This window comes from Rissa tridactyla, chromosome 1, assembly GCF_028500815.1.
Source record: "Rissa tridactyla isolate bRisTri1 chromosome 1, bRisTri1.patW.cur.20221130, whole genome shotgun sequence".
Lineage (NCBI taxonomy): Eukaryota > Metazoa > Chordata > Aves > Charadriiformes > Laridae > Rissa > Rissa tridactyla.
Genome location: NC_071466.1, coordinates 157,304,501 through 157,330,951, shown reverse-complemented (window position 1 = coordinate 157,330,951; position 26,451 = coordinate 157,304,501). Strand labels below are relative to the sequence as shown.

The following is a 26,451-nucleotide window of genomic DNA, read 5'->3' as shown; positions in this document are numbered from 1 at the left end:
ACGTCTCCTCAGCTTCATGTTGTAAACAGAATGCTAATGGGCCGTGAGACAGCCCTCCTGTTATTTCAGGCATTTTTCAGTGGGAGAAAAAAGTCATGCAAAACACTGAAGATACCTTGCAAACAAGGGGGCCCGCAGGAGCCTGGGGATCACCTCCTTCGCAGTGCGGACACGGCCATCCTGCTCCATCAGCCGGTCAGGACGGGTCAGTCCCTGGACGGCTTTCATCCGCCAGCGTAGACATCCTCTGAGCACCCTGAGATTAGGGGCCAGGCTGATGAGAGCGCTTGGCTCTCACTGAAATCCCCAAATAAAAGTTACCTCTTGCCTTCTCCTCCTCCTCGAGACCTCTGAAGAGCAGCAGCTGGGTGCGGAGCCCTGCCACAATCGAATCCTGCGGTGGGAGAGGTCTGGGCTGGTGCCAGGAGCAGCGAGAAGCAGCTTTTTTGGGGACCGTATCAGCAAGCACGAAGAGAGTACGTCTTCACCGGTCTGGTCCCAGCCTGCTCGCCTGTAAGGAGCTCCAGGCAGGCAGATCCAGAAGGGAGTTAATGCAGGATCACAGCCCGAGGTTTCGTTTCCACTTTTGCCAGAGGCTTTGCGTGAGTCTCAGCTTCCTTGTCTGTGTAATGGGTACCTGGTGACTGACCTTCCTTTGTAAAGCCCCTGTCAGGCAAAGGGGGCTCCGGATAACGTGGCTTCACCTACAGCTTTTTCGTATGCACCGACAAAAATGATGCTGGTCAGGTTGGTGTTCTTACAGCAAGAGCTCAACCAGAGAGATGGATCTTTTAAAATAAAACGGGGGGGGGGGAAGTAGTGGCTGTCAATCTCAGTAAGTAAACACTTCTTTGATGTGGTTCCTTTTAAAAAAAAAACCAAACAACAAAAACACAACCCGAATCCTAAAAGCAACAACGTATGTTTATTTTAAATGCATCCGCTAAATATTTACACTGCAAGCAAGCTAAATGAAAAAAAAAAAAAGGATAAATTGGAACTTTTGTCAGTGAACCAGATTGTGAAATGCCTTGAGGGAATAGAAGATTTATTTGGGGAGAGGGGGAGAGGTAGGAATTTTCCATGCTATTGTAAAACACGAGCTCAAATTATATGATCCCCACAGCCAGTGAATTGCAAAGCTTCAATCAGCTGCCTTTTTTATTTTTTTTTTCCTTTCCTCTCTTTTCTATAAAGGGGGGTGGGGGGGGGGAAAGACAGAAGTGTTTCACCAACTTCTGTTGACTGTTCCTTTTTTCTCCTGATTGAAATGTGTTGTTAAACAAGATCCCACATAATCTCAGCAGAGGGTTTCTCTCGCTCGCTCCCTCTCCTTCTGGGAAGCCGCGATCAGTGCCATCGGCGCTTGATTATTTGCAAACTCCCTTCGCTTTTTTCCCCCCCCCCCCTTTTTTTTTTTTTTTTCTCTCCCCTCCTCTCCGTCTCGGTCTCCGTCTCCCTCTCTCTCCCTCCGTCTCTCTCGCTTTCCTTTCTCTCACCCCCCCAGTGCAACTTTTGCAGGCGCCCCGGCACACGCAGCCATGCCGCGCTGAGAGCGGGGGCACCGCGCCAGCCCCCCCTCCTTTCCCTCCCTCCCTCCTTTCCTCCCTCCCTCCCTCTCTCCTTCCCTCCCTCTCTCCCTCCCCTCCCTCCTTCCCTCCCTCCCCAGCGCCGCCGTCCCGAGCCGGGGGGGCCCCGCCGCCCGCCGCCCCTGCCCGGCCCCGCGCCTCGCCCCGGCCCCGGCCCCGGCCCGGCCCGGCCCGGCGCCGCCGCCCCCCGCCCGCTCGCCCGCCCGCCCTGGCCGCGTCGGAGGGCCGGCAGCGGGGCTGGATGTGCCCGGCTCCCCCCGCGCTGAGGCGGGCAGCGATGCAGAAGGCAGGCGGCAGCTTCGCCTCCGCCGAGAGACACCCGCTCAAGATGGCAGATGTGTGTTGAGTTTGGGGGGCTGCGATCTCGCGTCGTTCGTGGCGGCGTTGCCATGAATAACAGGCGTCCTTGCACCGATGGCCCCCATGTACGAAGGTAAGCCCCGGCACGGCACGGCACGGCCCGCCCTGCCGGCACCCCTCGCCCCGCCGACGGGGGGTGGGGGGGAACCGGGGGTCCCCGGCCGCCCGCGGTTCGCCGTGTCCCCCTTCCCGGCGTTGTTGCGGGGGGGGGGGGGGGGGCCGCTGGCGGCGGCGGGGCACCCCCGCCCTGCCCGGCGGGGAGCGGGGCGCGGTGCGGGTCGCCCCCCCCGGTTCTGCCCCCCGTTCTCCTACCCCCCCCCCCCATCCCCGCGGTCCCGGGCGGTCGGGGGGCGGTGGGTGAAGTCCGTGCCGGTGCCGAGCAGAACAATGAGGTGGACGGAGCTTGCCCTGCGCCTCCGTGTGTGTGTGTCTGTGTGTGTCCCTGCCCCTCGCTGCAGTTTCTATTCCTAGGACCGGCCACCCCGGCTCCGTTCGCCGGTTTCCCAAGAGTTCCCCCCCCCCAGCCGCCGGGGCTCTCCGCCCGGGAACCGGGGGACACCGGGGCTGCCGGCCGCCGCCGCCTGTCAGCTCCTCCGGCTTCTCCTTCATCCCAGACCGGGCTGCGGCGAGAAGCCCGAGTGCCCCAACTTAGTTTTTTCGGGTTGGAAAAAAAAATAAATATATATATATAGGGGAGGTGGTGGTTGCGTGTGTTAGATCGGTGCGTATTTCAGGGTGGCAGTTTAAAAAAAGCAATTAAAAATATATATATATATATATCAGGGTTAATTTAAATGCCCCCGCCATGCGTTTATCTTCCCCCGTCACCCCTGCCGGCTCGGCGCTGGCCGGGGAGCGTTACATAAACCGGGGGGACATCCATCCACCCGCCGGGAGACCCATCCCGCCCGGGGACCGACCGACCGCTCGGTCGGTGGCGGCGGAGACCCGGGCGCCCGGCGGCGGGCGGGCGGGCGGGCGGGGGGGGGTGGGGGTTGGAGAGGGGTCACACACACAGGGGGACACGGTACTTTTCTCCCTATGGTGAGGCCGGTAAAACTTATCTGAGGAGAAAATCGAGCCCGGGCTGCAGCGCCCGAGAGGAGGGCGCTCGGGCGGGCGGTGTAAAGTTACCGGCCCGCCGGGTGATTGATTTCTGGGCAGCCCCGGGCTGGCCGCCGGTGCGGAGTTGGGACCCGGCGAGAGGCAGGCAGACAAAGAGGAACGTTTTCGGCAGTGGAGGGAGGATGGACGGCCCTCCCCGCCCTCGCCGCCGCCGAGGCACCGGGCTGCCGGAGCCCGGGGGAGGCGGTGCCTCCGGGATGGCGGGCGCAGAGGGGCCGCGGCGGCGGTGCCGGCGGCGGGGCCCTGCGCGGCGGCGGGCCGGTGCCGGCGGAGGGGCCGCGGCGGGCCCGGACTACCGGGTCGGGGCCGGCCCGCCGCCGGCGCCCTCTGCCGGTCGCGCCGCCGAGCGGCCTCGGCCCCCGGGCCCGGGCAGCCCCCCCCACCCCCCTCGCCCCGGCTCCGCGCCCGGGCTGCCCCCGGCGTCTCCACCGGCAGCGGGCGGCCGCGGGGTCCGGCAACGGGCGGGGGGAGGCCGCCGCCTGGCCGCCGCCGCGCCCCGTTCTCCGGCCGCGGCGGGGGCTCGCCTACATGCCCGGCCCCCTCCCGCGGCTCCCCGCCGGGCCGGGCCCGTCCTCCACCCGCCCCCCACCCCGGCGCGGCCCCACCGGCGGGCCGGTGAGGCCTGCCCGGCACCGCACCGCCGGCCGCGGCGCCTGCCCAGCCCCTCCCGAGCGGGCGCCGCCGGCAGGGTGGGTAATGCGGCGGTTCCTCTCTGAAGTTCGCTCCTCGCCGGGCCCGCATCCCCCGGTGCGGGGCGGTGCGGTGCCCCCGCGGCGGCGCCCGGCGGCTCCGCAGCGGCCGGGGCGGAGCGGGGGGCGGGTGGCGAAGTGAGGCGCGGGGCCTGCGGTCAACCCGGCCGCGATCCCCCTTTCCCGGCGCGCCGCGGCCGAGCGCCGGCACGGCCGCCTCCCCGGAGCCGGGCAGGGGAAGGGAAGGGAGAGGAGGAGGAGGAGGCCTCGGCCGCAGCCGGGGCGGGCAGGGCGCCGGCTTCCTCCCGGGGAGGAGGTGGCGGCGGTGCCGCACCGAAGCGTGCGGTGGAAGTTTAGCGGTTCCTTAGAGCATCCCAACTTCAGCGGCGCCCGTGCTCCTGCCTGAATGGAGGGGGGGGGGGGGGGGGAAGAGGGAGCGGAGGAAAAAAATGCCCTGGAAAGAAAAATGCCCTTAAAACAAATGCCCCCACCGCTGGTACAGAAGCGTCCGCGGCCAAGCTCTACAGCGTGTCTCCAGCCTTGAAGTGGGTGCGTATCCCAAATGGCAGGAGCCAGTGGATAGCATAAAGGCTGATAAGGGGTTATCAGTTTTCTGTTTTGTGTTGCAGTATGTGTTTGCGGGTTGAATTGCTGCTGGCTGGCTTCGAGGGAGGCGGAGGAGGGGTTAATGAATGTTTTTCGCCTCCTAGTTGCCATAAGAGGTCCTTAGAATTCCCTGCAATATCGCAGTGCATAGATAAAAACTTAACTTATCGCAGGGGATGCGATTTCCTCCTTGGAAGGAGGCAAGGACTGCGATCCTCCCTGACGAGCCTCACGTTACGTGTGTGACCGGGCTGGGCTGGGCTGTATCCCTCCTCCGGAGCATCAGGTACAGCCAGGCCACTGAGGAGAGCGCAGGAGCCGAGGGGTTGTATCCATGCCGCGGCCGGCAGTGGATCCTTTGCTCCTGCCCTTGACTGAGCGGGTCTGTGGTGGCACACCTGCACGCCCACCGCCACCACCGCAAGGCGGGAGAGGGGTTGGTGAAACAGTATCTCCACCATAGGGATTTCAGAACATAGGCTCTTTGACAGAAAAGGCGCCCTGGGGAGGAAATGTGACACCTCAGAGGCCTTATGAAATGGTTCCAGTAGAAATTTAAGTGGGTGATAACACAGAGCACATGCACAAAGTCACCCGCGATTCTCGACGTGGAGGTGAGGGCGGTGTGTGCCTGTGCAGAGCAGCTGGCTTAAGTACCGGTTCTGGGAAGCAGAACGGTGCCTCACCTGATCTTAATAGGTGAGGCATGATAAATAACTGAATATCTGGTGTGAAATCCTTCCCCTCCATGCACTGTGCAAGGAGAATTTTCCCATTCATTGTAAGGAATTTGGAGTTTTTGCTGTCGTCTTCTCCTGTGATGGGTTTTTCTCATTCATTTTTTCCCGAGTGTTGCAGAGCTGAGCAGTACAATGAAGGACATAAAAACCTACCAAGTGAAATAAAACAGAAATAATACCGCCGCGCAATGTTTGACCTGGATTTTCGTTTCAATTTGAGAGCCACGCGGGGAAATGCGTTGGGCTTTGAAGCGGGCCTCGTCAGGTGTCTTCCTGTACGGCCTCGGCCCCAGAGTTGGGGCACGCTAATGGCCACCGTCCTGCTCAGCACCAGAGATGCGGCTTCCTCGGAGGTGGCTGTGTCGGTTTCAGAGGAGGCGAATGGCTTGAGGCAGGCAAGGATCTGGTTCTTTGGACTCTCCTGTAGGTGATGTTGCCCTTGATGTTCGTCATCGGCGCGCTCGTCGTGTGACGTTTCCTCCTGGGCAGAGAACAGAGCCAGCCTCAGTGGGTTAGGAGAAAGCCCGTTTTAAGAGAGTTTACTGCTAGACACCACCAGTGCCTGGGCGGTGGGTAGCTTTCTGCCCTGGGGAAGCGTCCACACTGATTTCCTGGGTGCCTCATACCTGGCGTCCTTCAGAATTGGGTAAAAAGAGGTGTTTATATGCTTTAACCTTTATTTTCTAAACAGCTATTACCTCTGTTTTGGTTTTGTTCCTCTTTGCTTTGCTTTCTTACTTATTCCTGACAACTTTGTTGCAACCCACGGTGTATTTTTAGCAGCCGCGTCGGTAGTTTTCTATGTGGGTGGCTTATGGAATTAATCTCGGTAATATTTGTAAATTGCACCTTGCCACCGGTGCCGCTGCTGGAGCTCGGCGCAGGCAGGGACCTGCCTGCACACCGTCCTTGTCACACGAGGGGCTGGGAAGCCTGAAACTCTGACCCCGGACGCGTCGTGGATCAGATCCCATTTAACGCCAGGAACAGGCCAGCCCTGCTGGGTTTTGAATGCAGCCTCAAAATCTCGTTAAAGCACACAAAATTTGCTTGCTGGGGAGGCGGCACCAGTGAGGCGGAGTAAAGGTCTTTACCCCAAAGTTCGTGCAGGGAGATGATAACTCGGAGGCGCTTCCTGTTTATGAATTAATAACCAGAACTTAAGTCAATGCTGGGACCAAAAGCATAAGTTTTCATTAGCTCAGGATATGGCTATAGCCAGGACAACAGGAAGCCCCCACCAGTTATAATTATTGTTCTTATCATGCTGCTGCGTCTAGCAATTAAATGGTTTTGAGATGTAATGGGTGAAAAATGCTGTTTTATTTTCGGAAGCGGAAAGAGCACTGCCGGGACCAGGGGCCGGGGCGAGCAGACAAACAACGCCCTTGGACAAAGAGGCGAGCACAGTTACTGGCCACCATCGTTGTCCCTTGGACTCCATGCAGCGTGTTCTTCTGCGTGGCTGTAACAGGTGGGGAAAACCCTCTTGGCTTCAGCTGGGCACCTCTGCTGGCCTGGAAAATGAAGTCATTTTCATTTTCCCGTGCCTCGGTTTCCCCGCTTACCCAGGGGTTGCTATTTACCGCCCACTTTCACGTGGTGCTTTGAAACCACTGAATGTGATTTCATCAGATTGGGTAAGGGCTGGCTGTACACCCTGATGGGTGTAGGTCTTCTACTGATGGGGGACAGCCCGGAGACCTCTTTGATGCGTGTGAGGGTTTTGAACTCCTGTTCTAACCCTGGAAGTTAGACCATTTATTTGGAGCTGGATAACATACCTGGGTGGCTAAACAAATAAGCCTCAGTTTTGGCCACATCGCAGCAATGGCATGTGAAAATATGTGGATGTTCGGTCAGGAGGAAAGTTCCAGGAAGTCATATCATGGAAGGATTAGTGTTCTGGGCGTGGAGGTAAATCCCTGTCCTGATTGTGGGCCTCACCAAGTGGGTCCCAGGTGATGGTGTGAGAGCAGTCCTTGCCGGATGGCAAGGTCAGGGGCAAGTTCAGCCACCTTCTGCTCGAACTAGGCTGAGACACCAGTATGAGGCAGACTAAACCACTTCTCTTAGGTGCAGGAGTTGAGATAACTGGGATAGGGTGTACCTTTGGGCAAGACTCCTGAGAAGGGGAGTTTGCAAAGGCATTCCATGTTGGGCGGACAGCTGCTGTGGTGTCCCCATCCCTGTGTCCGTAGAGGATGGGTAGGCTGAGACTGGATATTTTAGAAAGTTCCACCCTTTTCCTCTCTGATCCCAATTTAAGAAGATATTTTAAGGTCTGTGCCTAAATTTAAGCTCGCAGGCAGTGCTGCTGACTTCATTAGAGTTGTTTATGTCTTTAAAGCTGGCCACACGCTGAAGTACCTTTCTGACTCATGGCCTCTATAGCTTAATCAGTCCATTTATAAAAATGAGGTTGTTTCCTCACCCTTACTAGGAAATCTCTGCCCTCTGAGTGTGAAATATTATTTATAGGGCTTTTTCTTGCTTTTGGGAGGTTAACTGGTGGATAACAAGAAGTGAGAATTAAACGCTATTTAGAGAAAAGGTTGTTTCTTCAGCTATTTACATATCCTACCATGAACCTAGGTGCTTAACAGGAGGCCTTCTCTTTTGAAACTATTCCCCCTAGCAGTGCAAAGTTCAGCTTTTGTTTTGAAAATAAACCCAGGTGATAATTTCACTCCAGATAGGGCATTTAGCAGTTTGTCTGTTTGTCATGGGGGAAGAGAAGAGGCACATTACTGCTTCCACCCATTTACAGCCCAGAGAGCGCACCTGAGTCCTCCTTCATTGGGCCACATCAGCAACTGAGGTCCTTCCTCTGGAAAGCACGAGTGTGTGTATCTTGGGACCACTCTTGAATTCAGGTAGCCTTTCGAGTTGGGTAATTTCTAGGGTAGAAATTATTCTTCTAAGACTTCTCCATGTATCTGAGCGGAGGAGCAGCCCCCATCTCCGCAGGCTGGCAAAGGCATTGCCACATCTCAAAATGCCTTGGAGATTCCAGAGTCAGGGCTAAAAAAATTAAACAGCCATGCCATTAGAATTTATTTACTGAATGGAAGTAATAATAAACTAAAATTGTGTGTTTATACAGCGCTGTGCATGTTCAAGGGGCTATAGGGAGAGAAGCTGTCTGACAGAATGATTCCAAGGAACAGAGTCTTTTACTTATTTGCAGTGGGGGGTACAAAATAGGCAGTGGGAGGCAAGCGTCCTCGAGGTGTGAGCCCTTCAAGCTGCTCCTGAGCTTGATTCTGATTTCAGGGATCGTGATCATAGTGTAGATCAGCAACAGTGCTACTGAGACCCAGGGAGTTACACATTGCTCTCCATGCGACGAGCCTTGGCCTGTCTGCGTCGCGTTCTGGAGGGAGAGAGAGTTTTATGCTGAGTGAAGGATGGCGTGGTTTGCTCCCTTGGTTTTCTTCAGCACTTCCCACTGAATGGGGCATTTGCTTGGAGAAGCTGAAGCTCACTCTTTATTCATGCCTCCTTCTCTGTCCTGCTCACCTTTCAGGGTTTCTGCTGGCATCCGTCTCTGGAAGGATGAAGGAAGAGCAATCGCTTACAGCTCCTACGCTGAAAGGTGGGAAAGGTCACCCCGCAAGGCAGGGGTATTTGCCAGAGATACTTGGGAACCTCAGAAGGGCAGCTGTCTTCCCTCTTCATTATAACCTTTAATCCTTAAAAGCATTAGCAAGACCTGGAACAACGGTGTTACACAGCATTACCCTGCAGACTAATGTCTCCTCATCCTAAACACTGACAGGTTTATCTTGGTCAGTGGGCTATGCTGAAATGCAGAAGAAACTTAGCTCTCATCAAAATCATTGAAATCATAGGAACTGGCCATAGAAAAAACTTTTTCATAGGAAAGAGTTTTTCAAAGCAGGATGTACTATACCAAATGTATGCATGTCCAGCGTGTTTCCTAACGTGCGTGTCCAACATATTCCCCATGTATGGAGGGTCCACAGCCTGCCCAGGCTGTCATCGCTGCCTTTGGCTGTCTTTGCCATCAAAAAGATTTTACCTCCTCTGTAACTCCACTCTGCTTTGCTTGCTGCGATCCCTTGTCCTATCTACAGAAGTATTCCTTCATGTCTCTTACAGGCAGTGCTCCTGTTTGCTTTAACTTTTGCACCGTGACGTTGTTCATCTGTGTGTAGCTTCTGATGCGCCATGAATCCCGGATCCTGTCCAAGAGGTGTGATGCCTCCTGAGCCGTTTTCTGTCCTGTATGTGCAGAGCTAGCCTTTCCTACCTAAGCATACGATTTTTGTATCTGTCCTGTTTGAATTTCATCCTGTACCTTTCAATTTGTCAGGATTGTTTTGAATTCTAATTTATTTCCCTTGACTTTGCAGTCCCTTCCTGCTTGGTGTCACCTGCCCATTTTAAAAAAGCACAATCTCTGTTTCTTCACCAAGATCAGTTTTGTTTTCCACTGCGCAGTCCCAAGTCGAAAGCACAGAAGAGAAGAAACTGTTTCATTAAAAAATAGGAACAGAACCCTGCCCCCAAAATATAGAAGAAACTGAAAAAACCCACAAAAACACTTGGCGTTGTTTTGACGCCTTCTATACTTTTACTCTCCTTTGGTGCTTTTGAAATATTCCTAAGAACAGTAGTATTTGCTATAGTAGTGCCAGTGCCAAACAAAAGCAGTACCTTACTGCGCTAGCCATGACATCGATAGGAAGGGGTAGATAGTTCCCACGCCAAAAGGATTTGCATTTTATGTAGATGAAGACACAGGAGGGTGGATTATACAAACCGGCTGGGCTCTTCGTGGAGAGGAAGTCACAATGTGTGGGTTTCCTTAAACATTTTTTGACAGGAGTTTGTTTGGGGGAAGGGAAGGGTGGGCTGGAGCTTGAGAAGAAGTAAGGAAATAGGTCAGGAACAGGAGAGAAGAGGGTGAGAGAGACAAGTGGGGACGGAAGATGAGGGCAAGTGACTGTAACAGGAGAGAGGGAGATGATCCCTCAAAAGTACAGGGCCTGAGGCTGTGGCAGCCCAGGCCGGCAGGAACAGAAAGTTGGGTGAATTGCTGGAGATCCCGGCTTGGACTGTTTTTGCGGCTGTCCTTACTGACTTCCGTCTCTCACAGGTTTCTCCCTGCAGTTGTCTCTAACATCTTTGGAAGGGAAGGTGGGTGAGGATGGGAGATACCACCTATATTGTAATGCACATAGGTGGGACACAGAGTCTGCCTGGGCCTTCCCCAGCTGGAGCTGAGACCAGAGGCAAAACTGATATTATAGCATTCCTGTAAGATCTCTGATTCTGCTGTCCATGCTCAGGAAATTCTGATGGGGCAGAGATTAGCCGAAACACCGTCACTTTTCATTGATCTGAGATCCTTGTGGTCGCTGCCATTACCCTTCCCCTAATGAAGGCAGCTACGTGGGACGAATTTGATCTGGCATCCTCCTTCCTCCTCCCCGGCAGGCCCCGCATGCTAGATTTTCCCACAGCCTTTCTGTCTTTAAGGGCATGTGTGACTGTCCCACCCTCTTTCCCCTGTCTGCCCTACTCTCACCGTCAGTCCAGGTGACTGAAACGGGTACGAGCGCAGAGGCACAATCATCGGAGACTGAGCTCATGGGCGAGAACGCCATGTGTGTCGTGCCGCACACAGATGTGTGTGGCCGGAAGGCTGGGTGCGTTTCGAGCATATGAGGCTCAACATACTGTTTTCTCTAGTAGCAGGTCAGGTATGTCAGTAAGTTTGGCAGCGAGTCTATAAGATTATGGTTTTTCTCTTGGGTGGAGAGATCAAGAAAAGCTCTTTTTTTGCTTATAGTTTGGGGTCAGGGTGTTTATTTGCTACTGGATGTGATCCAGTGGATTCAGCGTGTCTCTGTTTATTTTCGCTTGAAGACATGACTTTTTTTTTTTCTAGTTACAGATCGTAAAGGCACACGGGATGGCGAGTAGCCAGCAAGCTCCCTAACTATTAGCTGCATTGGTGGGGTGTTACGCTAACACTGCTGGAGGGAATGTTACAGCAGACGATGGAGTGGGTTGATGGAGACTTGGACTCCAGCAGCAAGGCTCAGAAAATATCCAGTCCCAGAAAACTTGCAGAACATTTCAGAGAAAGTTTAGTTTTTCAGGAAGCTCCTTTAGCTTTCCCAGAATATTTTTACTTGTAGGCAAAATTTGTAAGCGTTCTTTATTTTTAAAACACGGTTTATATTCTGCTCTTGTCTGCAGCAGCGCCAGCACCGTCAATGTATTTATCTTCTCCCTGTTAACACTTGCCGTTCCTGGAACGTCTCCTGCTCAGCAGCTGTTTGTAGGTGGTTTTTTTTTTCTCTCCCATCATCATGTACCTTTCCTTCCTGTTCAAGGCATCCATAAACCTCTCGTAGTGACATCATAGCTGTTTCCATAGCAACAGATTATGATACTAGAACAGAGGATAATATCAAACAGGAGGAGGAAGAGATAAATTATGGTGTTTGTGTGCGTGTGTCTGAGGGCTTGATTATATTCCTACATCTCTTCGAGGATGTTGTCTGCCTGGTTTCTCCTCTGTTTATCTTACATGCTTTTTAAAGGTTAGGAAAAAGCGAAGGGGAAAAAAAAAAGATCTGGAGGTCAGAACAATATCGACGCATATTTTTGATGGTCTCTGTGTAAACCTAGTAAGCTAAGATTTATTTTTTTTATCTCAGTGGTGGCTCTCCTGTGTCTCCTGAGGGTAATCTAGTCTGGAAAAAACTTGGAGGCACAGCAATCCCCTGCTGCAGCTTCACTTTTATTTTAATTACAAATTATTTGTAGCTACTAGCAGCTGGGATCTCAAGTCAAGGATCTCTGTGCTGCAGATTTTCCAAAAGATGGACAAATGTGGTGTGGCATTGCCCCAGAGAGCTCACAACCTGTACTTGAGAAAAGATGCGACAGGTGCTTAAATCAGCCAGAGCTGTCATGGGGAGAAGAGGGAAGTACCCCAAAGAAGGGTGTTATCAGAAGAATGATCTCTAGACAATGCTCCAGCCTGCCCAGAGAGTGGTCGTGGTGGAGGTGGTCTGAGCCTCACCCGGGTGTTAGCTTTTCACAGTGGTGTTTCTGGAAGAGCTGTGCCGGTAGTGGGTCAGGAGTCTGTTTTGTGACCATCTGCATAGTTCTTCCATGGCTTCAGGCTGTCACTCCAACAGGAGCTGGCAGCAGCAGGATTGCAGAAGGATGAGTATCCGCGTTGCTTCGTGCTTACATTGGTAGGAAGGCTATCTGTTTGCTTAAAGCATAAGGCTGGAGGTGAAGAACGTCCAGCTAAAATGCATGGGGTTTTATTTTCTCCTAGGCAGCATTTAGTGTTGACAAATTCCAAATAGTTTGGCAAGGATTTTCAGCAGGTCTCTGTTTTGCCTCTAAATAGCGGTAATTTCTGGCCCTCGTTGCTACTTTCCTATTTAGATGATTGACTCCAGAACCTGGAGAAAAAAATCTGAGAAAACCCTCTTAGGTGTCCTCATAACTCTGTGTGTGTGTGTGCAATCTTTAATCTTCCTCTTGTGGCAAAATTTCTGGGGACTTAAATGGCCATTGCTAGTCTTTAAAATACCCAGAGTAGGGTCATCTCTAACATGGCAAATCTCTGGTGATGCTCTTGAGAACCTTAATACTGACAAACAATTTTGATCCCACACTTAGGCACTGTGATGCCCCAGGGAGGAGTGCAGAGGAGGGGTGTGAGTAGAGCAGTAACAGGTAACGTGTCAGCTAGCTTTAGCAATGTGATGGCGTAGGGGAGCACATAATGGGCCTCTTTCCATTATGGAATTCGTCAACGTGCCGCAGGACAAGCCCTGGGTCAGCAGAGGAGCAGCACTGTGATTAGGTGATGCCCAGCCTCCAGCTCCTAATACGTCAGTGCATAGGAGCTTTCTGCCATCTGGGCTGGCAGTGGGTGAGCTTGGTGGCCATGTTGAATGAAAGAGTTTTTGGTCCAGCTTAGTGCTGCCAGGATGGAGAGAAGTTGGCATGTAGGAGGAATCGCATGAGTCACTCAAACTCTGCAGTGCCATCAGGGGTTAAAGTTCCTCAGAAGGTGTGTGAGCACAGAACACTTCGGCAGGAATTAATAGTTAGGTCACCTTCACGGAAGCTTATTGGGAGCCAGTAGAGACCAGAGAGGACTGGTTGGGTGTGCTTCCCCTGCACGGCGCCAGCACGGCGCGCTAGCCCCACTTTCTGAGCAGGCTGACGACGTTGTCCTGCAGGGAATGCACTTCCACAGCCAGGCCTCAGGGTGGTGGGGGCAAGGGAAGCTGGAACAAGGTCCTTTGCAGAGAGAAGGGAGATCACAGCCTTTTCTCTGAAGCCATAGGGAAACAAAAGGACAACTCTTGGCCACAGTGAGTTTGTGGACACCGTGGAGAAACCCAAGACCTCATAACTCTTCCAAGGCATGTGCCTACAAAGCAAGTGGGGATCACATTTAGTCATAAGTACAATTATAAATCCCTTCATCTCTTCTAGCACTATCACTTGCACCACCAGAAACCTGCCTTCCCATCAAACTCCCCCTCTGCATTCTCTCAACAGCAGAATACGTATGTATTTAGCAAGTGGGGATAGGAAACACGTTGTAAACCCCATTTTAAAATAGCTGCACTACCTCACAAGGGCGTGTGAGACCTAGACACGAGCATGTCCCATTGGTGGTGACAATACTTCTCTTGTAGTGTCATTTTTCTCCTCGCTTATCTGAGGCCGTGAGCACCTGGGTAATGGAAGTGCACCTTCCAAATGCCTGTGCTGCCTGAAAGCACGGGTGAGTCGGAAGGGACGGCAGATACTGTTATTGGGCCGTCTGTGTGAGAATACAGATGGAGGAGTATATGTGTGTATGTATGTGTATGTGGGACTCTTTCCATGTTTGCAGGCACGTGTAGCAGCATGCACATGTGTTCGTGTGGCCTCATCCCCTTTGTCTACAGAAGGTAACGTGGGCCTGATTCTCCTTAGAGCTATTACGCCATTCTCTCAGCAAATTGCATTTCTACCAGGGCTCTTTTCCACTGTGGGGAATGAAGAAGGGAGATTTATTATAAATATAAATTAGGCCTTCTGTGTGTTTGTGAGCTGTCACAGCCTGTACGGGAGGAAATATAAACAAGGTGAATGCAGGGTGTTTATGTGGAGCGATGCTGTGACAGCGTATGTGTTGGCAGGAGTGCTGTCTGCAGTCTCTGCATAAGGGGTTGTGTCGCCGGTGTGAGTGTGGAAGGCTGTAAATCACAGGGTGTTCAGGAGGGAACACTGCCACTCTGCCTGCAAAAGCCAGGGAGAGATTTTTTTTTTTTGAAGCAATGTGTGACTCTCTTCAGGCCGAACAAAAGGGTTACTAGAAATCCAAGCTTGAGAAAAATATCATTCAAGACATTTTTACTGGGAGTGATCTGTAATCCACATCCACCAGCTCGTCTCCATCCTGACCCAGGAAAGCCATGTGGCTGGCGTCTTTTACGCATCTCTCCCAGTGCCAGGTTTTGGTGGCCCTCCTGGACCAGTTCTTTGGTATCTCTGCAGCTCTGCTAATGTGTTTCAGGTCTGTTCTGCTGTATCCTCAGTTATCTCAGTCTTGACCTGGTCCTGTGGTGTAGCTGGCATCTGTATGCAAATGCAATATCTCCTGGAGAATCTGTATCCATTTAGATGTGTTTACCGTGTCACTCATACCGTATCTAATGTAGGTGAGACCACTTCAGTAAAGTAGCTGTATCTTTTTCAGCATCCCTGCAGGTAGGTGCCCGAGCCCTGGTTTTGTTCTTGCTCAGCTGCGAACTTGACCTGCAGACTGTGGAGTTCCCCTCTTTAGGACTGAGCTTGGCTTAAAAGTTATTTCTTGTCCCTCCAAAATCATCGCTGTTTCCCAGAGGAGCACTTGAGTCGTTATGAATCCCTGCATTTCCTCTCAGCCAGGAAGGGTTGAAGGAGTTTCAGGAAGAGGATGCTTTACAAGGAGACGTCTGCGTTCCCTTGCCATGCCCTGTCGCGAACAGACACAGAGACTCCTGCCAAAAAGACGTTGCCTGTAGAAGATAATGTGCGAGGGAAGAAGTTGGGACATGAGTGAATGGCAGGGTAAGGCAGGGTTTCAGGTGGAATGCCTGATGCTTTTGATACCGGGTGCAATAAAACAGATGCTTGTGGCAGCACTGGGGGTGAGCTAGGAAACACGCTCATGTCACTTGGCATCACTGGAGCAAGTTGCAGGTGATAGTTTCTCATTTGGGTTTCACTATGGTTGGTACTCCTGTCCATCTCGCCCGTTGTCATGGTAGGGCTTGTGGAAAGGGATGGGGCTTTTACTTTGCTTGTGTATTTTGTGTCCGTCCTCCTGTCCTTCCTCCTGTCCCCACCAGCCTCTTCCCTGAGGTGTTCATGGCCATGGATACAGCGTGCCACCTATCAAGAACATGCTGACTTCCTGTGGAAGCTGAATGCTGCATGTCAGATGGCCTGAGCCATGGGCCCATGAGAACAGGGGCTCTGTGGTCACCCCTGGGGCTCAGGGTGAGCCCCGGGGGGCTGGCGGGTGTGTGTAGGAGGAGAGGCACTGGCATAGTCGCATGGGTAAAACACTCTGTGGTCACCACGAAGTGCTTGCTGAAAAGGCAGATATTGGGAGTTATTTGGCTAAACGAGGCAAGGGAAGCGGGACTCAGCCCTCCTGCCTTGCCCACCAGGGACGTGGGGAGGGCTGCAAGGGGCAGGCGGTCCCCGTCCCCTGTTTGGGGTGTCCAGGCAGATGGGCTGCCTGTGGGGCGCTCATCCCCTTTTTGCTTGGAGGTGGCAACATGAGAACTGTGAAATCCAACCCTGTGTTGGGCCGGGCTGCACTTAAGCCCCGTGTAAGCCCTAATTTGAAGGCTTAAAGGGAACTGAAGTGTGGCACCGAGTGCTGTGGCTGAGCATCACCCTTCCTGAGCCATGACAGCATGCCAAGAGGGGAACCGAGGGGCAGGACAGCCTCTGCCTTCCCGGCAGGGCCAGGAACCTCCAGCTGAACTTCTTGGTCCCAGCAGAAGCGTTGGATTTGGTCGGGTTTTAAACTGTAAATGTGATTAATCGTGGCTGGAGGTTCTGACCTCTGCGATTTTCACTGTGTGCCCAAAGAAGTTGCTGCAGTAATGGGCCTGTTCTGCCTGCAGCCCAGCTGGTCTCCATACGTCTGGTTACGTATGTTCGTGCCTGTAGTTCTTCCCCTTATAACCACTCTCCATCTCCCCAGCCTGGTCACTGCTTCTCTTTGTGGGCAACGGGCTCAGCTTGCAGGTGGTAGCAGGTAACACCACCCCTGTGCTGGGTTCCTAAAGGCCACGTAGCCATTGTGGTGGGCCTCCGTCGGGGGAGCCCCCCACTTCCCTCTCCTGCCTGTGTCCCCTCCTTCCCACGCTTGGTCTCCGCACAGGGACCCCTTTCGCCTGGTGCCCCTCGGGGGATGCCATGGGAGCGGGTGAGCCGCCCAGCACAGGGGTAGCCGCAGCAGCCTGAGGTTCACCATTTCTTCCTTTTCTTTGCGACTGTGATCCTTGTTTATTTATTTGCAACAATTGCCGTTGCGTTCACTTGGGGTCACCTCAGCGTTGGATGCTTTCATTTACTTCAGAGCCCTGTCACCACGTAAAACACAGTCGTAGTTTTAGGAAAGCCCCAGAGTGTGCCGTGTTACGCCTGGGCTTGTGGGGGGGGGGGGTCGGGTGGGTCCTGAAGGTGGTTCCCAGCATCGTGCCAGCTGTATTGCTGGGAGGCACACACGTGCATCTCTGTGCCCATACAGATGTCCCTGGGAGCATCCTGCCCATCTTCCTCCCCTGGTCAGGTCCATGGGACTTCGGCCGGTGCACTGGAGAAAGGATCACTGGTGTTTGTCAACCTTTACAAGGAAACAGGTGTTTTTTAAGCCAAAGCTAAGATTGTAGCAAATGCTGGGGGATGGAAGGTAACTGTAAATCCTAGGTCTCATTTGCACAAAAACATTTGTTTCCAATCCTGAGGGTATTTTACCTTCCCCTGCCTATACCTTCCTTTCAGAAACAGGTAAATTTAGTTTGGGTTCGTTTTTTTTTTTTTTCAAAACACCACAAAATGTGGCTGAGGGTGGAGGGCTTTTAAATTATATTTGGCACAGAGGGGATAAGGAGGATTCTGGATGCTCCTTGTGGCAGGAATCTGTGGATGTCTGTCATTTATACGCTGTCGGAGGGGAACACTGAAGAGGCGGGATACACCAGGAGAGCAGCAATGATATTTGCAGCCTCTTACTTGTGGGTCTGCTGCACAGATCAGACCTCTTAGCTTTCTTGTGCCCCAGCATATGAGACCCCACACACTGGGTCATGTTTCGGGCGTGAACCTTAGGTGTAGGGTCATCTGGTGGATAAATGTCCTGCCATGTGGAGGGGGACCGGCTCTGTGGCAATGTTGCCACAAGAGTGGGAGGCGATGCTGGCCAGTTTGGCTCCTTCCAGGACAGAAACCTGCAAGATGCCCCTGGCTCCCCCAAAAGGCCATCCCTTTTGTAGCAGGCTCTGTGGAGCAGAGAAAAGTGACTTGGTTTCTGCCCTGGAGGCGCGGGAGGTACAGACCTACCCGAGAGCTCATGAGGAGGCAGCCGTGGCAGTGATTCCCAGGTTCCCTGGGGGTCATCAGTGATGGCACATTTGTACCACTTTTTTTTATTTATATATATGTGTGTGTGTGTATATATATATACATGCACACACACCACCTTACCTGTAGCAAAGTTCTTGTTTGCATTTACTGGCTGCTTACCAGATCTCAAAATCATTACAAAGAGAGACAAACCAGCTAAGACAGCCTGCAGGGCAGGGACGGGTCTGGGCTACCCCGCTGTGGCTCCATCAAGGAGGCAGGAGGAACACGCTGGCAAGGGTGCGTGGTGGGAGCTCCGCACCAACGTGGGCCGTGCTGTGCGTGCTTGGTGCTCTGTTTCCAGAGCTGACAATGCAGTGTCTTTCACCTGCATCAGCTTTCTAGGAGGAAGTGACCAAAGAAAAGCTGGAGGCCTCTCCATGCCTTGGCAGAGGAAAGGGAGAGGTTTGTGTCCTCCCCTGCCTTTCAGCCAGAAGGAATGCATGTGCCTGGGGGCTTCCTGCCATGCTCTCATGCCATGCTGATGGGTTTCATGACACCACTTTTAGCACCTGAGGATAGGTGTGAAAAGGAAGGAGGTGAAGGAGGTGGAGGAGGAGGAGGAGGTGGAGGTGGTGGTGGTGTGAGTTAATACAAGGCCCAGTGGGAAGCAGCGGCAGGCAGTATTATTGCAGTGGTTTGTGCCAAAACTTTCTCTCTCTCTTTCTCTCTCTCATTAAATTACAACTAATGCAAGTAGCATTGTGAAGGAGGAATTTGGGAACTGTTGTTCATCATCCAGTCGCTTGTAACGAATGTGCTGCTCAGTGCCATAGCCCATAGCCTAGCTGAGAAGTAATTCACTTGGTATTTGCAGGCATGACATGCATGCCATAAGAATTCCACTGTTAGCATTATTCCAGCATTAGCGAGGGGATATGAAAATAAATGATGAGCTATTGTTTTTCATTATTAAATCCAGGCTTTTCGCTTCTCTGTCTTTTTCCCTTCCTCTGTCTGTGGAAGGAGGGGCCTCTCCGTTCCTTTTGCTTTTGGAGAAGCAGGTTGTGCCCTCGCTCATCCCAGCTCCCCCGTGCCCCTTCCAGACCAGCACCCTTCCGCTGGTCCCTCCACCTGTCCCCTCCTGGGTTTGGAGACCAGCCACAGCAGTCCTTTTAAAGTGCTGCAGGATATCATCACAGAATGATGCGACGTCAGAGGGGACCTCAGCATTTTGTTGTGGGTCTACAAAGCCATTTTGCACTCACCATATCTCAAGGGGACCAAGCCCTGCTCTTCATGGTTGCACTGGCAAGCTCAGAGTTCGGTGGCAGGTCAAGCAGTTTGGTACTTTGAGGTCATCTGCAAGCCTTAAGCGACTCTTCTATTATTTAAAAAAAAAAAAAAAGAAGAGGGAAAGCTTTTGAGGCAGCTGTCCATCTGTATGTGCAGGAGCAGAGCCAAGCAGCTTCTGCCGGTCTCTGCTGGCAGGGGCCAGCACTTAGAAGTCCACAGGGGAAACAAGGGGGATGTGCGACCCACAGTTGTGGATGAGGGGCATCCCTATCCGTTCCAGTGGGCTTTCCTGCGTTTCCTGCAGAGCTTTATAAATGTGGAGTTAAACATCACAGGGGAGTGAGGTAGTTAAGTAGTATTTATCCCTACTTTCTAGCGGGGGCGACCAAAGAGAAAAGCGTAAGAGTTTCAGAGGTGACCCCGGTTTCTGGGATCATCGGTTCATGGAGCTGGTTTAAGCAGGCACGCGAACACCCACCTGCGCAACATAAAAGGCTTCTTTCGAAAACCGGGCTTAAATATCCCCATGAAGTCCCCAGACTGAGTCAGTACCAGCGTTACACAGGATTCCCGTGCTCCTAATCTTATTCTTAATCAACTAACCCAGGCAGTCTTTCATGTCATTGAGTTGCTGCTCACTCCAGTGGCCCCAGCCCGCATTGGCTGTTCAGCAGAAGGCCTGGCTGAGCTGAAGGCAGATGGCAGGGTAGGAGCTTGTGCTGATCCTACTACTATTAACTCTACCACTCCTCTGCACAGCAAGCTGCTCCCTTTGAACATCAGCAGAACCGCTTTTAAAAGCCCTGCGGCCCAGCCTTGTGTGACAGAATAGCTCATTTTGTCAGGGAAAAAGATACCTTGGCAAACTTTTGAGTGTAAGCTGTCAGGGGTAACCTCAAGACGCTGGAAGAAGCAGCCGTAGGCTTTGAGGAAAGAGCAGCAGCCAGCTGCAGGTGTCGCGTTCCCACCTGAGAGGAGACGTGTGAAAGCCATTGCTTTTCCCCCATGTTCTTTATTCATCCTCTCGCAGGAGCAGCGTATGGACCGGAATGTTCTGTGACGTTGCTTTGCACGTAATCGCGGTTATGAAATCCAAAGCTGCTGGGTCGCTGTATTTGTCCTGCCCCGCACCATGCTGCCAGCGTACCTCGGCACACAGCGACCTGCGGTACGTCGTGGTTATCCTGGTGTAGATCTGACCCATGGGTCTCCTAAAATGTCTCAGGCCAGATATCTCCCTCTTCCCCACCACCTGCTCTTGTTTACAGGCATGCACACACACGTGCAATGCGCAGCCTTTAGCACCGACAGTGCGTGCGGCTCTCGCCAGTTCTCTTCAGGGCAATTGCAAAGTCCCACATCTCAGAACCGGGACGGCTGTGTCCCTCTGACCAAGCTCCTCCACGCAGCCCTCTCACAGCCCTCGCGGTGATTGCCAAGGTCCTTTCCATCCGGTTCTTCTTGGATTTTGGAACATGCACAAATGTGGCGGTGGTGACACTGGGCGCGAAGCCATCGACTCATATTTACTTGTGATCTCAGAAAGCAATTTCGATTCAGACCTCAAAGCGCAAGCTGCTATGCGATTCAAAGTTGTGCTGCCAGCAGAAGGATGTGACCTCACGGTACGAAAAAGGAGGAGATTAGCAAAGAAGTAAGTTTCTAAGGTACACAAATGTCCACAGGGGAAAAAAAGAAATATCTTAATAGAAAAGTCAGTTGTCTGCGTAAGAGAAGGCTGGGGAAATGACTAATTTGCTGGTTCTGTTATATGTGCAGTTTGATTCAGTTGTTCCTTCTTTGATTCAGGCCCCCTCCTTCACTCTCTGTACCCCCTACCTCGCCTTGGCTTTTTCTGCCTTTTAAGAGAGAGCAGGCAAGGGAGGGTGGAAGGGCTCAGTGAGGAAGGAGTTAAGGGAATGCTCAGTGGGGATTATAAAACAGCCAGGCACTTGGAAACAGTTAAGAAGAGAGAAACAGATCTGCCAGGAGGGAGTGTGGCACTGGAGCCGGTGGTTTATTTTCATGCCTCCCTCCACAGCGATGCAGAAGGCTCTCCTACCATGGGGATGGAGGTAACAGCGGGGGGGCAGGGTCGGTGCCAGGGTCAGGGTGTCAGGGTTAAACAGGGAACGGACTTCTTCATCACCAAGCTGGCAAGCCTTTCCACTGATCCTTACTGACGTGCTCTGCTCTGGGTCATTCCCATTAAGGGTGGCAGGAGTTACCTACCGTAGCCTGAGGGCATGGCCTTGCTCTGGGGGCAAGGTGTCCTCTTTGCATGTTGGACGTAGGGGAGGGTGGTCTGTGCACCACCTTGGAAAGATGAACGCAACAACTTTGCTGTCTGCTTGAGCCATGGTGCCGGGAGCAAAGTGTGGGCAGGTCTGTGGGATTGCCTCCGTGAGCATGAGTTGCATGCGAAGTCCCCTGTGCGCGTGGCTGTGGGTGGACATCTTGTGCAAGCCCACCTGGCCAGGAGGAGCCTTCTGTCATGCTCTGATGAGCCTTGAGTCACGAGGAGCTGTGGTTTTACTCACCCTGCATTCATGCCTCAGAAGCCCGGCTGAGACCTTCTACGCTGTCAGGCACCCGGTGCCTTGATGAGGGCAGAAAGTCTTGGTCCCGGGAAGGAAAGGCCAATACAGGCACTTGGAGGCAACGTGACCCAACAGACCAGCTTACTGGCAGGGCCACAAAGAGCAGCTAGGTCGGTCGAGTCTTCCTCCATTGTGTTCCTCACATGCCCATGCTCGGGGCAGTAGCTAACCTCTTCCCACGTTGAGGGACGCTGCTACCGTGATGCTGACTTAAGAAGTGACCCAAATGCAGGCCCTGCCATCCCCTCCTGGCTCTTCAGCTCTCTGTATAAAAAAAATTGTATTTTTTGCAGCAGGAGCATATGTGGCAGAGACCATAGGGGAGTACTGCACGTGTGCAACGCGGAGACCTGTTTTTCTTTGCAGGGGGGAAACAGATGCAACTGTTGGAGCCAAAGTGTGTGGAGAGAAGGGTTAGTCACTCTGCAAGTGTCAGGGGCTCGCGGAGGAAACAGCAGGAGTTTGCTGACTAATGCTGATGATGTTCAAGGAGTAAATGAGAAATACAGAGGGAAAACCCTCTGTTTCTGAATTTGGAAGGGAAAAAAAAAAAGAGAGGGGAAAAAAAAAAGAAAGAAAGATGTACAGAGTTACTAATCAGCCCCCAAAGTCTCTGACCTATATCTCCCTCCTTTCCCTGGAGCCATTCTTGAAATGAAAAATTAATAGAGAAGAACCAGGTTTTACCTCCAGGGTACCCTTTTAGGCTGCCATGTGCTGCAGGCTGAGACCAGCAGATAGGACTTTGGTGTCCCTCAGCACGATCTAGAAAGCGGAGTGGTCTCAGTCCAGGGCGTTGTGAGGACATCCAGAGAGACTGAAAGCGAGAAGGTAATCTCTGCCCTGGGAAGGACGGTCTCGGGCTTCAGATGTTTGGGAAAAGTATGTTGAGTCAACGTGCTAGGTTAAAGTAAACCAGTAAAGAAGGATAGTCCTTGAAGTTAACGGTAACTTTATCAGGGGAAATGGAGGTGAAAGTTAAAAAAAAAAACTATATCAGGTCATAAGCCCTCTGAGGGCCAAGTTCATTGTGTCTACAGAATATTCCTCCCCCTCTTCTCATTTTTAGTTTTTTAATGAGGAAACAGAATCCTTATTTAAGAAGCGAAAACCTAGGGTTGTGGGTCAGGAGGTTTCATTTACCAGTTCTGCTGCTGCTTCGCTCTTTAAGCTTGAGCAAGTCACTTTGCTTTCTTCTGGCTCCATCTTTGTCTCTATACGCTGTGGTCTGTGGTGCCCTTTGCAATGCAGTTACAAACCTGTAGAGGAAAGGAAGGGCTACATTTTCCAAGGCGACCAGGTCTGGGCCATCGCAACGACAGCAACGTACTGTACAGGAGGAGGAAGGCTCATGCGGGGGGGTTTCTGCCTGCACTGGAATAGGCTTTGGGCACTGCTGGATTCACCCTGCCACACGTCATGGAAGGGATGGGACCGCATAGCCATCGAGTGCCGTGAGAAGAGGTGCTGTCACCCACCGTGGCAGCAGGGCTAGGTTAGCTTTGAGGGGATCTGAGCATATGTGAAAACCTGGTCTTTTCCCATCCCCTCGTGTTGGATGACCTCAACTTAGATCCCCAAGATCACTAGCCATATCTAACGTATAAGTCTAGATGCATCATGTTGTCTTTGTTGTGCTCCTCCAGAGCCTTGCTCCTTGAACGATTGCAAGATACCTCACTTAAAGCTACCTTTTGTGATTAATATCCTCGGTAACCCTGAAGGGCCAGAAGCTGAGCCATCCGGGCTGTTTCTGCATGGACTTCTGCCTCTCCAATATTAGGATGCCTCATGCAGCTTGAGAAACTAGGTTATATAGCAGCTTTAATGGGGCTTTTTCCAGACACTGATTGACCTGATTCCTCAGACCAGCTGTTTTATTTATTAAGCAAAATAGGAGAAAAAGAATGCATCTCCTACATAAATTTGATTCATTGTGGAAAACGTTTAAACTATTTTTTTGGGGTTTTTTTCGTAAATTGATGTGGCGCTCTTACTTCATATTGATTTTGGAGATATTAATTTATACACTAGGAATGAGGAAGATTTGCCTCTTCATCTAATCCTGTTTCTAGAGAGAGATTTACTTAATGTGCAGTGTAATTTGTCTAATGTGCAACTTTGTATGTAGAGTGTGCCCAGATCTAGTAGAAACAGTGGCTATAATAAAAAAGAGCGCTGTAGTGCAGTGCTGTAAATCCCTCTGTGATTAAAAATACTAAATTAGTCGATGTGAGTGCAGTCAGGAGACATTGCTAGCTGAAAAGCAGGGATATACGGCAAGAGTTTTCACTGCAGAACAGAGAAACTGGGTCTGTGTTCACCTTTGCGTGCGTGTGGTATGGGTCTAGGGGAGGGACAGTTTATAACATCATTCACCAGGAATACAGCTTGGGTGGGAAAGAGGAATCATCGGGAGTTATCCCAGGGTTGTCCTTGCGTGTTCACAAGGTGGCAGAGGAACTGATTCTCCTGCCAGCTCCCATATTGTTGCACTCTGTTTCACCCGGGTCCTGCGTGCGCGTGGTGGACAGTTGCAAGGTTGGATTTTACACTTCTACAAAAGTGTCTCTAAAAATAATTTATTGCTCTGAAGAAGGCTGGCACCATGGATTGGTTGATTTTTTTTCTCATTTCCCCCCCACACCCCCGCCCCCCATCTGTCTTTTTGTCTGTCAGTCTTTCTTTCCTGGTGTTAACACAGAAAAATCACCGTCTGGAATTTTTAGATGGGTCTTTTTTTAGGATTTTGTGAATCTCCTTCTGTATAAACAGGGAAAGGATGCGTTTATAACAATGTAAGAGTCACTACCTCTGAGGACTTTCCATCTGTCCTATATCCAGTTTATGACTGCTGCTGCCAACAATACCTGATTCTTAACTTGCTTTCTCTTTCCAAGACAACAGGAGGAAAGGTGGGGCTCAGTGCAAAAAGTTGCTGTTTGGAACCGAGTAACAAGACTGTGTTGTGCATTACGATTAAAAATAAACGAATCTTGTTTATCTGAACAGAACCAGGATATGAAATAAAGCTTTAGTTACAGTTTGCATTTAAGTTTGACATGATTCTATTAGCGTAACATCTGGCATGCGTGGTTTCTTCAACAGCTGGGTAATATAATCCAAGAGAAAGAAAAGTGTATGTCATGGCAATGACCTGCTGTCGAGGCCATCCAACAGCTTCCCTGTTATAAGACCCCCTTGTTGGTTGTTCACAACTTTACCAAACTTAAGCTCTCTGGGCTACAATTTTCCATCCCAGCTACCTGCCTCAGAATGTGTATTTAGAAAACAGCTCTTTTATACCTTTTTTGAAATTTTTGATGGAGACTAAAGATAATAAATGTAGAAATAAGTAAGAAAAGAACCCCCCACCTTAACGACCCAATAAAATTCACATGGTGTATGTCAGATGCACCACTTCTGCAGTCTTCAAGAACATCAGCCCAAACTTGGCCAAGGTTTAAGCCTTAAAATATGGTTGTCCTCACATCCTCATCAGGCAAAACAAATCCCTGAAGAATCTGGACCTAAGAGTTTCAAATAGGCAGTTAAAATTAGTGGAAGCTTTTCATGTTAATCTCTCTGTGCCTCAATTCCCTGCCCATGACATATGGATAATACAGTGTGTTGGCTTTATGAGGGCATTGTGAAAATACATTCTTTTATGTTTGTGAAACATTCAGTTACTCTAATGGCGCGTACTGTAGGAAAGCCTGTGAGTAAATTGCTAATTCCGTCTGCCAAGCAGAGTGTGGCTGGTACCTAGTAAACAAGGCTTGGGGCCACACCTTGAACAGTGCGGAGAAGACGAAATAGTGACTAGTTGCTCACTAAGCGAGCACCATGTATCCTGCTGTACGGGGTGAGGCCACGGTCCTGTAGAAAAATAGCCTGTGATTATGTGATTAACAGCTCTGCCACCGAGCACAGGCAAGAAGGGGGGGGGCAAAGGAAGGTTACACAGGCAATCATGAAGCTGAGGTTTCCTAAGCCTTGCGTTCTTGATTTGCAGCTTTAAATAGTCCTGCTTTCACTTTTTTTCTGTTTTCTGTGTAGTTGTCTATCACGCGGAGTGGGCATGAGGAATAATAAACAGCCATTGCTCCTGGAAGAAGAGACAGGGAAACGCCTGGTGCCATCCATCATCAGAGAGGAAAATTCTTGGTGAAGCCTTGCATCCAGGCATTGCGTATAGGAGCATGTGTGACCCTCGAGATAGAGAGAAGTCAGGGATGGGGGGAAAAAAGCAAACAAACAGAGATGTCTTCTTTTCCCTTATGACAACTGTTCAGTTTATGCTGTTTTTCTATAATAATGCTGCGTACCATTAAACGGCAGTGCCACAAACCAACAGACCTGCAAGTTATTTTAAAGAAAGACAAGATCATCTCACGTTGCTTTTTGCTGTGGGTCTTGTGGGAAGGTGTTTCCTGGCTTTACTCACAGTTCTGGTCACCCCCTTTCCCAGCTGCTGCCCTGTGGAAATCCTAAGCGGTACATGCATGAGACCGTCATCTTCAAGCTTGGGAAAATGATCCAGTCCTGACTCACAGGCAGAATCATGCCCAAATCCCTCTGCTTTTGTTCACTTTCTTATCATTTGCTTTTCTAGCCATATGTGTTTCATCAGGTAGAAGGAAGCAGGGCTGCCTGCAGCCCCTTACTGCTTGAGAGTTATATGTGGGCAGCAGCAGGGGAGGAGGAGGTGGCTCTGAGAGTTTGAAGTAAAAAAATCATGATGATGCCACCAGTGAGCAAGCTACTAGATGGCTGGGATGAACACTTCAGCAGAAGTTTGTCCGTGTCACGGTAG

General features: G+C 51.5%; 1 protein-coding gene across 3 annotated transcripts in view; it reads left to right on the top strand.

Annotated features, from left to right (window-relative positions):
* The first annotated feature begins 1,763 nt into the window (after window positions 1–1,763).
* HIPK2 (homeodomain interacting protein kinase 2) overlaps window positions 1,764–26,451 on the top strand; it is a 132,424-nt gene continuing 107,736 nt past the window's right edge. The window contains exons 1-2 of one of the 3 annotated variants that reach the window (XM_054189996.1): window positions 4,259–6,583; window positions 8,639–8,707. In XM_054189996.1, coding sequence (XP_054045971.1) covers window positions 6,424–6,583; window positions 8,639–8,707 — 229 coding nt within the window. In that variant the 5' untranslated portion in view covers window positions 4,259–6,423. Of the gene's footprint in view, window positions 2,023–4,258; window positions 6,584–8,638; window positions 8,708–26,451 lie in introns of those variants that run through there. The other 2 variants (XM_054189986.1, XM_054190005.1) reach the window with 2 other exon arrangements.